We start from the raw sequence: 12,257 nt of genomic DNA, 5'->3' as shown, positions 1-12,257 counted from the left end.
ATGTATTTTGGAGCCCTGTCGTTGGGTGCGTAGATGTTTATTACGGTTATGTCTTCATGATGGATTGTCCCATTAATCATTATATAGTGTCCTTCTTTGTCTTTTATGGTAGATTTTGTTTTAAAATCTATTTTATCTGAGATTAGAATTGCCACTCCTGCTCTTTTTTGTTAGTTGTTATAAGCTAAACTATGTTTGGTTTGAAGAAGACATCAGGAGATACTTTTGATTTAAGGTTTAAAGATTATCTCACAGTAATAGTTTCCGGGGTTTATCCAGCCTCCATGGCTCTAGAAAGTCTGGATTCCATGATAATTTGCAATTCTCAGCTGCATTTTCCCTCTTTTGATCATTCTTCTATAGAATCTTTGAAAAAAATGTTCAGTAATGGTAGTTTTTCTGGTCTCATGGCAAAGGAGGCGTTTGTTCATGGAGACAGTTGTGTGTGTGGAATTGTTGGAAACAGGTAATTTAACTTCCTTACCTAAAGAATCTTTATTTACCTTTGCAGAATTGATCATAGCAAAAGGAATATATGTACATGTTACTGCAAATTTAAAAAAAAAAACAAAACTTTTTATATAAATCATTATTCATGATAATCTGAGTCATATTCTGTATTGATTACCCCCTGTAAATTTAGAGAGTTTAGCTGAAATCAATGTTAAGTTCATGTGAGTACTACATATAAGCCTATAGGCCTCTCACCATGTTCTGGAAGTAATCTTTATGGAATTAACAGAATTGGAATTGGACAGTTACATATTGGAGCTCCTTTATTAATGACTTTTTGAGGCCTCTGCAACCTTAGGTTTGGGTATTAGCTAGTTATGCGTAATCTGGTTATCTATTTTTGGTTACTTCGGAATAGAAGTGGACTTAGTTGTTATGTAGACATCTGTGTTACATTTCTTTAATGCAAAAGAATCAGGGCTACAACATATCTGCCTAAGAATTTTTACTTAGGTCAGAAATTTACTGTTAGTATTTTATACTGTGTTACATTTAGAGGTAGCTTTTGAACTTTTTATAAAAAACAGTGTATTGCATTTCTTACTACATTTAGATTTAAAATGATTGAAAGCACTAAATGAAATAGGCTTCTAAAATTATTTAACATTTGAATTTTGTGATTTTTCTTTAGGTATAAGCCATTGCGACGCAGGGTGATCTGGCTCATCGGTCAGTGGATTTCTGTGAAATTCAAGTCTGACTTAAGACCCATGCTATATGAAGCAATTTGTAACTTGCTTCAAGATCAAGATTTAGTGGTATGTTGCCTAAATGTCTTAAAAGAATTTATTTTTTTAAGTTTATCCTATGGTAAATTTTAAGTTCAGAAATGTTTTATATCTTTCTTTAGAATGTTTATGGCCTATCACTGCTGTAGTTATTCCTTGCTGCGGATTTGGCAGTAGAGTATTTAACATTTGATGAATGTGTCTAATCAGCATCTGAAGACCTCAGAAGCTCCTGAAAAGTGATGCAAACTGTATCTCTTTGTTGCAAAGAGAAAACCAATTCCTACTACAGGTGTGGAGCCCTGGTGGTGCAGTGGTTAGGAGTTATGGCTGCTAACCAAATGGTTGGCAGTTCACATCCACCAGCTGCTCCTTGGAACCCCTATGGGACAGTTCTGCTCTGTTCTGTAGGGTTGTTATGAGTCGGAATCAACTTGATGGCAACGGGTTTGGTTTGGTGTTTTTTTATGATGTAGGAAGAATAGCATCTAAGAAGGTGTTGGCTCCTAACCAGGATATAATAGTTTTAGATTTATTTTAAAGAATGGAATATAGATTTAGTTGTGGCTTGGGTTAATGTTACTTATGGAAACTATAAGTGTGGTAACTAATGCCAAAATGGCTGATCAAGTCAAGAGTAAAACTTGAAAAGAGAAGGACATAATGTTGTGATGATACGATTTGCCCAGGTAACTTACTGATTCATAAAGAAAATATGATTTGACTGGGTCAGGAACTTGTACAAGCCTATACAATGTAAAAAAAAACAAACCAAACCCATTGCGGTCAAGTCAACTCATAGTGACCCTATAAGACAGAGTAGAACTGCCCCTGTAGGGTTTCCAAGGAGCGGCTGTTGGATTTGAACTGCCAACCTTTCGGTTAGCAGCGAAGCTATACAGTATGGAAACGTATGTTTCTATATATGTAAACATGGGGATTTAGAAGATTTAAAGGTATATCTTTTGAGTATTTCAGGGATTTACTGTAATTGAGGTTATAGATGAGAATTAATGCTCCTTGTCTCTTCTCCTCCCTCTCCTATTCTTCCTGTTTTATTCTTGCCTCACCTTTGACTTATACATTTTCTAGCTCCCCCAGACCTACCCCACTTTCCTGTTCCTCTCCTTCTGGCATCATCTTCCTGCTGTTCTCAGTCTCACCATCTTCACACATTTGTGACAAATGATCTTTCTTCCTGGAAGCACCCATTGGATTAAAGGCTTCTTGAGCAAATTCTGTGAAACAGAGAAGGGTGGGACTAGACACTACTTTACCTCTTATTTTTAGCCGTTGTTGTAAAATAAGAGGATTCTCCTGTATTTCTGAATGTTAACATGCTCTGTGACTTTAAAGTTAACAAAAAGAATTTAAAAAAAAAAACTGATTTGGAGTAAATTTTTTTCCTTTTGCTATTACTGATGTTTAGTAATTCTAGAATGATTAAAAACTTATGCTATGCATTCTTTTAGGTCCGTATTGAGACAGCTACAACTCTGAAGTTAAATATCCTTTCAGAAATTTAAAAATACTTCATCACAAGGAAATTTTCTTAATAAATAAAACTTCAAAATTGTGAATTATTTTGTGAAATTAATTTATGAGATGGTTTAAAATACAGTTTTGATTGGTTTATTATATTTGTTTTATATACATTTTATCCTGATAAACCTCATGTATTAGTTCTCAGTATTCCTTAACTGCTGTTCACCTGTTGATGATTTTGAGTTTCGAACAGATCAGTTTCTGCCGGTAAGAATACTTATTTTCAGATCTTATAACAATTTCTGATTATGTCTTTGGAATATTAAGTTTTATTTTATTTTATAGCCGAAGTTATATATATCTGTTATTTATTAAAGCTAACTTTAAAAGTATATTGCATTCTTTTGGAAGTAATTATATTGATAACTATTCTGCTCAGTTCACTTTTATTCTGTTTGTGTTAGCTGTCTTGTCATTTATTTTGAAGTTGACTGCTAAACTTTTTCCTTTCTTACAATTGTAAATCATCTAGTATTTTCATTTTATGTATATCTGTTACTTTTCACTGCTTAGGTTACCCCCCTGTATTATTTGTGTATATGTGTTTGTATTGTACACTAGATTCCAAATTTCTTGAAGAGCAGAATACCAAGTCTTTCTTTTTATTCTTGACTATACTTCCGGCATCTAGCATGGTGTTTTCACATAATTTGTACTCAGTAAGCACTTGTTAATATGCCAATAAAATTAGGGTGAAAGTGTGTGTCCTTTTTAAGATAACTAGGTGAGACGAAAGTTACATGATAAAATACCTGTATTTCTTGTAGGGGTCATAGACGGAGAAAGTTGTAGAGCAGTGACTTTTCTTTGAGAAAAGAATGTCTTATTTTTGGATGAAGGAAGTGTGTTTTGGAAGTCTGTATAAAAATGAACCAAATGTCTGAAAGAATAAATGTTTGTTTTATGTAAATATCTGGCAACTTGTAATTTGTTCATTCCTAACATAATTTTCATAGTGTTGGAGTTAAAAGCGAGACATAGGATATTTGTTTTCTATTTCCTAATAACAGATTAACAGATTATCATTCTTATAATAATAAGTATATATAATATATATAAATTTATGTCTCCATGCAGCATATGTAAAGGGCCTTAGACAGCTGGCATGTGAATGCAGTAATTGGTATTCTTTTTGCGTTAATGAGTAAGCCTTGCAAAACAAAACATTTTGTGATTGGCAACAGGTACACGGTGAAGAGCAATCACAAGGCACTGTTAACAGTTTAGTTAGCAGTATGATATTGAAACACACTCAGTGTAGACAGTTTTCTTCTGAAAACGTTGATTTGTGGGTGAATTAAACTCAAAACAGACATATTTTGCAGTAATGAAGAAAAATCATTGTCTTAAATATTGGCAGCTTGAATACTTTGAAGTTGTTTAGATAATGCTAAGATTTTAGCTTTCGGTTTGTTTGTTTTTTATTGCTTTGATCTTATGGTTTAATTTTTTTATTTCTGTCTGCATGTATGTAGAGGTCTTTACATTTCTATTCCAAACCTTTTATTTCCTGTCTGCAGTATTTGGAAACCATGTTCACACTACTTTTTCAGTTACTGCAGCAAGTTACAGAATGTGACACAAAGATGCATGTTTTGCATGTCCTTTCTTGTGTGATCGAAAGAGTCAACATACAGGTAATTTTGTTGTAAAACGTGAAAATAAATGTCAGAAAGGTGAGTATATGTACACTTCATTAACATCTTTATTTTCTTTGCTTTATCTACATTGTTTAAAAGTTAATGATGCTTCTAAGGTATAGGTTGTGATTTTGATTACATATGATTCAAAATTGACATTTATACCCTTGAGTTTTAAAAATAAAATCACTAAGAAAGTTAGGATTTAAAAAAATTGCATCAGTAAGGTAGAGATGTTTAGAAAAGCAGAAATTTTCCACCTCTTAGCAGATCCTGTTTATGGTTAATAATACTTCTCAAAATTCAGTGTGTTTAAGGGCATACTCACAAGTATATGCCAGCAAACATAAATTTTCTTAGAAGTCTGCTATTTTTACCTTAAAAATTAAGTTAGTTTTGCAGTCCAGTCCTCATTCTATCCATGTTTGATTTGATATCATGAGTCAGCATCGACTGGCAATAGGTTTGGTTTTGATTTTTAAAGTTCTTAACAGTTAAATTATTCAGCTTCCCTGATCACTTCTAATCTTTGGGATATATTGATAATCCAGGAAATTACACTATAATTATCCTCTGGCTTCTTACACCCTAGTTTACCACTGCATATCTTTGTTTGAAAAGCACTGATGTAAATCTCTGAGATACTGGGTAAAGATAATTGATCTGGAGTCCACAGACTTGAAGTCTACTCTTGGATCTGCTACTGGTGAATTCTGACACTTGAGCCTGCTTTAAGTGTCATACAGTTTTGACAGTTCGTCATGTTAACTAACTATTATCTTTATTCAAAAACTTCTCATTATCAGTCTCATAATTCTGGTTTTACAATCCAGAAGACCTCAGTTAAAGTCCCTGCTTTGCTATTTAGCTTGGGCAAGGTCTTCAACCTTTTTTTTCTCATGTGTAAAACGGTGAAGATAATTCTGAGCTCACCTATTTCACAGGGTTTCATGGATAATTTGAAATTATTACGATTATTACAAACATCCAGTATGCTTTAGAATACTGTATAATTGCAACAAATTATTATTTATATAAAACTGATTATGAAAACAAAATTATGTAATTTTCTATAATTGTTTTTAGATATCATCTGGCTAGTGGAAATTCCTTAAGATTTTTTTTTTTTATTTGTGTAGAAATGAATTTTCTTACTTACGTCCCCCTAAACCTCTAACTAAACCTTTTACCTCAGAAGATTCAAATTCTTAGTAAATCTAAAAATGCTTTTGCATTTCTGTCCACGCTCTTTTTTTAGAACACAAATAGCCTAAGCAGCTCAGGTGACGGTAACATCAATAAGTAATAATAGGATCTATTTATCCAATAGTAATTTTTATGTTCAGAATTAAGATTCAGAAATGGTTAAGAAAAATATTTTCAGTAGTCTCATTCTTCAGCTTTTTCATGTTAACCTTTCAACAAACCCATCTATATTTATCCTACGATAATCTTTCATATGCTGCATTTGATTTTTGTCCACTAGTTTGCAAACATTTTGAGCCATCTTACAGTAGTGCTTTCTGACACAAAGTAGTTTGTTTTAGTGAAGTTGCTATTTTTGTACCATAGTGTCTAATTATTTGAATATTTTTTTCTCCACTTTTTGAAAAAGTAGTTGATCTACAATTAAATTATTCCAGTACACACCAAAAAAAAAAAAAAAAGAGGTTGAGGAGTTAGAGGGTTGATATGTTGTGGGGTTGTTAACCAATGTCATAAAACAACGTGTACTTCTGTTTCATGAGAAATTATTTGTTCTGTAAGCCTTCACCTGAAGTACAATTAAAAAAAAAAATTATTCCAATACAAAGAGCCTATAAAGATAATATAGTCGGGAAAAAGATGGAAATCATCAGGCATGATGTCAGGCAGTCTTTGGACTTGTGCATTCTAATGGAAAATAATAAAATAAAGGGCCTGTGTAAAATATTAAATACTCTGTTGAAAATTATGTCTAAAAGATGAAGTATCATCAGGGATTTATAATATTTTTGAAACCCCCTGAGGTTGGAACCCTTGTGAAAACATTTGTTAGAGTGTCACATACTTGATTTTTCATGTGTTTTCAGTAATGGGTTGTGAGGAAAGTGGAGATCTCCTTAAATGTGAACTAACTCATGAGACTATAATACTCATAATGCCCCCCTCTATTATGTTTTTTTTTGGAGTGGAGGGGGGAGAGGGTACCAGAAGATCAGTACAGTCAACGTACTTTTTTGCCTTAGTCGTGCTACGCTGATTGTTAAGTTTCATTTGTAGTGTTAGGTTATTTATCCTGATGTATATAAACATTCCTAATTCCATGTGTTTTTAAAATATTATACAAACAATTGATATTGGTCTGCCAAAAAAACTGTGGGTTATAATTATTTTCAGAATTGTCTATGGATGATACTTTTCCTTTCACATCTTTTCATTTGAAAATTTTCAGACATATAGAAAAGTTGTAAGAATAGAAAAATCAGCACCCATATACCCTTTGCCTAGATTGATTAGTCATTTTACCACATTTACTGTATATCTATGCAGATATACAGACTTTTTTGTTGTTGTTGAATTGTTTGGGGTTTAGTTGCAGAGATCATGATGCCTTACCCTGGTCTTAGACCACTCCTTCTTAGGAGATACATACTTCTTTTCTTAAGTATAATACTGTGATTAGAATCCGGAAATTTAACATTGATGTAATACTGTTATCTAATATCAAGTATTTGGATTTTCCCAGTTACCCCAATTATGTACTTTTTAGCCTCTCAGCCTATTGGAATGTTTAGTTCTTGTGTCCCTACTCTGGTCTGTTTTAATCCCCAGCCTTTTTTAAAAAATGTTTTTCCACAGTGACTCTATTGGTAAATTTTGAAATAATGTTTTGAAGCATTAATTTTAATTCAGCACACCGTATATTCTAATGAATAGTTAGGATTGAAGCATCAATTTTTTTTTACAATATTTAAAATTAACTGGGTACTTTGGTTTTGTTACCTCATTTATAATTCATAACATACGTCCCTTTGTATTCTCTATTTGGTCAAAACCAGCTTATTTTCCTTATCAGTAGAGCATTCTGTTATATGCTGTTTATTGTTGTGTATGAAAGTTAGGTACTTATTTTGAAACCTGACTTTTCATATATTAATTGGTCTGATTTTATCAGCTGATGGGAGTCATCTTTGAGATAGAGCAGTTAGCAAAATTGAGTAATTGCTCAATAAGCATTAATTATTGTAATAGTATGATTCATATTTTGAAAATAAGGTAATATAACTAAAGTGTCTCTTAATATTTATTCAGTTTTATCTCACTGAAATATTTAAGCAAATATTTAACTTATCTTTCTTCAATCCTCAAACCTTTAGGAGGGAAAACAAATCTTACAGTTTTCTTACTGCTTGTTTAGTGTATGGTATTTGAGAGGCAGAATACAAGAACTATAATAAGGCTTTGTTGAATCAGCTTTTTTTTTTTTTTTTTTTTAAATAATCCATGGGATTGAAATAGTGTTGAAGCTGTAAAGAGCTAGTATTTCTGTTTCATCACTGAGGAGTTTTCTTGTCAGAACAATTTCAAATACTGTAATTCTAAGCCTGGAGTAGGAGAGCTGTCCAGCTTCAGTGCAGATCCATCTTATTTTTCAAGAAATTCACTGTCAAGTTGTGTTGGGCTTCAGGGTGTATATTTTTTAAATGGTTAACTTAGTCCATAGTGGGCTTAACAATTTTATCGTTTGAAAATAATTTCCTTCCCCTGTGTTTCCACTACAACTCATGTACACCTTTATCATTGCTCTTATCTTTTTGTATTGTTGGGGTTTGTATGGTTTTCTTTACATCCTTTTCTTTCCAGTGCTTTTTCGATAGGGCCTGATACTTGGAAGACGCCCATCAGATAACTGTTGCTGACTCTTTTTAAAACATAGTGTAATTTCTAGTTAGGTAAACTATTTTATTAAAAAAAGAATCAGGATATAACAGCATTTTCTGTTAATAACCTCCAAAGGAATAACTGACCTCACTATATTGTTTTCTATTTCATAAGTTTTAGTTCATTAAATAAATGTGGTACTTGTTTAAAATTGTTTAAAAACATTTACCAAAGAGGCCTGTGTCTATAGTTAATGTCTGATTTATCTTTAAAAGGATATATGCTTAATACATTGCATCTTGTAAATATTAAATATTTGCTGCCTGGGACTTTATAGTGCTCTGTCAGTGTTTCTCGAAATAAACTGCCTTTTTTAGTAATAAAATTCTGTTGCTTCCCCTGTTTCTGTTGGGTGATAGATACGACCGTATGTAGGATGTCTGGTACAGTATCTGCCTCTACTTTGGAAGCAGAGTGAAGAACACAATATGCTGAGATGTGCTATTCTGACGACACTAATTCATCTTGTTCAGGTAAGTCACTTCTCCACAGAGTTTCTTAGTTTTGTGTTTCTTTAAATTCTTTTTAGTGATTTATGTTAATGATGAAAGGTTTCATATTTTACTTTTATGTTTTTTTCATTTGTGATCTAAACACTTTTAAAAACAACTTTTCTTATGTTTATTTTGCACATTTTTTTGAGGACATGTAAAGAGTATTTTCTTCTTCTTTAAACGAGTTTTTACATTAGACGTCTCCAGTGATGATAGACTCTTGATTTGTGTAACTGATTGTACCTTGCATGCACTTTCCTTGATATTCAGGGTTTCTCTGCATACACTTAACTTACTATGCCCACTTTTTTTATTGATACTAAATAAAAACTTTCCCTTTCATAAATTGGGAAGGCAGGAAAACAGAGGAGTTGCTTTTGAGAGGAGAAGGGTGAATTTGATTTCAGATATTTTGAGTTTGAAGTGTTGGGGATGTGTAGCAGGTAGACAGAAACCTGAAACTTGAGAGAGAGAGTTGGACTATACTTCTCATTTGAACTGTTAAAGTGAAGTATAGTCTGACAGTGAGAGTATAGCAAGCAAAGAGCTTAAGACCAAGAGTTAGAGTATCTGGGTACAGGGAAGCTCAAGTAATTTTTCTGACCTCTCTCTGAAGTTTGAGAGGTTTTTCGATGGGGTAGGGTGGGGTGGGTGGGAATCTCCCTCTAAATTAAGAATTCCTACTCTAAAATTTTCTAACATTTGTTTAAAAAAACCTTTCTCAGGCACCTTGACACTTACTCTTGTACAAGAAAGAAAATTAAACATAATACATACCTTCAAAAGCATTTATACTGTTGTAAAAATAAAAACAATAAATATTGATCTAACTTAAATTACACTATAACTACATTGGGAGCACGGAGATGTGGGAAACATGTAGGTGTTGGCTGGTAGGTGGGGGATGTGGGTAGGAGTGACAGAGGAATATAAAAAGATTAAATCCTCATCTCCTATACAAGGAAGTCAAGAGATAATGCCTACAATGCTTAAATCAAGAAAGAACAATATAAGGTTATGTGAACTTACTCTTTCCATAAATGTAGATGACTTTTACGGTTGGTTACAAATTCCTAAACAAGACAGTTTTAGATAGATTAATAGTGATGCAAAATATTTTCAGAGCACTTTCCTTTTAAGAAGTATCTGACCCAACATCTTTTCCTCTCTGCCCTTTAATTCTTGAATCCTGTAAGGTAAAGATTATATCCCTTTTATAGATAAGGAGTCGAAGGCTAAAAGAAGGTAAGTGGCTAGCCTTAGTTTGCATTTGTAAATAACAGAACAAGGACTAATCCTTAGATCTTTTACATTTTTTCTTTGCCAAAGTGTGTTTTTAGACTCAACTTGGGAATTTTATGAGGGAGATACGAAACTCACCCCGCAGCCCCTCTTCTGTGTCTCCTCAGGCAGTGTTACCTCAGGAAATGTTAGGAAACCAGAGTACCCAACATGGAATGTTTGGAGTGTATAGGACCGTTTCCTTTAGTTATGACACGTCAGTACTCTGTGTATTTGTGTAGGCCAAGGGTGTAAGGTTCCAAGCAAGTAATCATCCTTCTTGGAGAAGGCATATAATGTTTAACATTAAAATGGAGATTGTAGTTTAAAATTTGTTTTTCTGTCATTTGAGAAGATCATACTAAGGTTTCTTGGTAAGTTTCCTTTCATGGAAAACACTGTCATCTTTTGGCTAGTAACACTTAACAAGCAGATACTGGTGGTTTTTTTTTGCATTGTTTTGCTTTCTTTTTTTTAAATAAACCTGGGGACCAGACTCTAGTAGTCTTTGACTGGGAAGGGTGAAAACTGGCTTAGGATAAATTTTCTAGTGGGCAATAGTTGGCCTCACTGGAAATAGGCATTCATTCATGCAGTAAGCATTTATTAATACATGAAATGCACAATACATGGTGCTGGGCACTGGGATGCAGAAATGAATAGAACAAGCTCTATGTGAAGGTGGCTGTCTAGGGGATGATGGATAGCTAAAACAGTCATGTTAGGTGCTCTTTTAGCAATAAGAGCATAGTTCTGTGAGGGCACATGATGTGTTACTTATCTCAGACTGGTGGGTGAGGTGGAACATCAGAGAAGGCCTCTTGACAGAGGTGGTACCCAAAGAGTGTTGGTGTTAAATAGGAGGTATTAATGGTGGTTTAAGGACAGAAATTGTAAGGGTATTTTAGACAAATGGATCAGCATGTATACAGCCAACTAGGCATGAGAAAATATGGCGTGCTTTATTTTCTTAAGGTTTGTATACTAGTCACGTCCCTGGTGGGTGCAAATGGTTTGCACTCAACTACTAACCGGAAGGATGGTAGTTTGAATCCACCTAGCGGTGCTGTGGAGGAAAGGCCAGATGATTTACTTCCATAAGATTACAGCCATCCATTGAAAACCCCACGGAGCACAGTTCTACTCTGAAGCACATGGGGTTGTCGTGAGCTGGAATCACTCAGTTCCAGTGGGTTTTGGGGTTTATGTATGAATCTGTTTTACATGTGCTTAAGTTAAGGAGTTAGTTCTTAAAGATTTTTTATGAAAAATAGCAGTACCCTGCCCCTTTTTCTCTCCACTTCCTGCTTGATGGAAGAATCCACTTTCAACTTTTAGCCGGATCTCTTAGGTTTTACCTCTACAGCTGTAAATAACCTTATATTGTTCATTCTTGATTTAAGCAATTTAGGCATTATCTCTTGACTTCCTTGTATAGGAGATGAGGATTTAATCTTTTTATATTCCTCTGTCACTCCTACCCATATCCCCCACCTACCAGCCAACACCTACATGTTTCCCACATCCCCATGCTCCCAATGTAGTTATAGTGTAATTTGTTAGATCAGTATTTATTGTTTTTATTTTTACAACAGTATAAATGCTTTTGAAGGTATGTATTATGTTTAATTTTCTTTCTTGTACAAGCATCCCCCAAAGCCCCATCCCTGCATTAATAATTTTGTTTGCTTAGTGTATTACTTTTCTATCGCTGTGTAACAAATTACTATAAATTTCACGGCTTAAAACAGCACCCATTCATAGCTCACAGTTCTGTAGGTCAGAAGTTCAGGTGAGGTATATCTGGATTCTCTGCTTAGGGCTTCAGTTGGTGAAATCAAGGTGTCTGTTAGGCTAAGTTTTCCCCTGGAGGCTTTGGGGAAGAATCTGATTCCATGTTATTCAGGTTGTTGGTGGAATTCAGTTTCTTGCAGATGTAGGCCTGAGACCCCAGCTTACTAGCTAGCTTTCAGCTGGGAGCCACTCTCAGCTGCTAGAGTGCAATCATAGTCCTTAACATGTGGCTCCCTCCATCTTCAAATTGTTGTGTTAAATCTTCTGATGCTTTGAATCTCTGACTTTCCCTTTTGCAACAACAGAGAAAGCTTTTTACTTTATTTTATTGTGGTGGG

At 33.9% G+C, this 12,257-nt stretch overlaps 1 protein-coding gene across 5 annotated transcripts in view; it reads left to right on the top strand.

Annotated features, from left to right (window-relative positions):
* The window catches only part of IPO11 (importin 11), a 274,257-nt gene that overhangs the window by 116,567 nt on the left and 145,433 nt on the right, over positions 1-12,257 (top strand). For all 5 annotated transcript variants that reach the window (XM_023729611.1, XM_004374553.2, XM_023729613.1 and 2 more), the window contains exons 16-20: positions 1,145-1,271; positions 2,714-2,747; positions 2,953-2,993; positions 4,307-4,423; positions 8,710-8,823. In XM_023729611.1, coding sequence (XP_023585379.1) covers positions 1,145-1,271; positions 2,714-2,747; positions 2,953-2,993; positions 4,307-4,423; positions 8,710-8,823 — 433 coding nt within the window. The remainder of the gene's footprint in view (positions 1-1,144; positions 1,272-2,713; positions 2,748-2,952; positions 2,994-4,306; positions 4,424-8,709; positions 8,824-12,257) is intronic.

Source organism: Trichechus manatus, unplaced genomic scaffold, assembly GCF_000243295.1.
Source record: "Trichechus manatus latirostris isolate Lorelei unplaced genomic scaffold, TriManLat1.0 scaffold00029, whole genome shotgun sequence".
NCBI lineage: Eukaryota > Metazoa > Chordata > Mammalia > Sirenia > Trichechidae > Trichechus > Trichechus manatus.
Note: the sequence above shows the minus strand (reverse complement) of the source record. Positions and strands in the feature narration are given on the sequence as shown.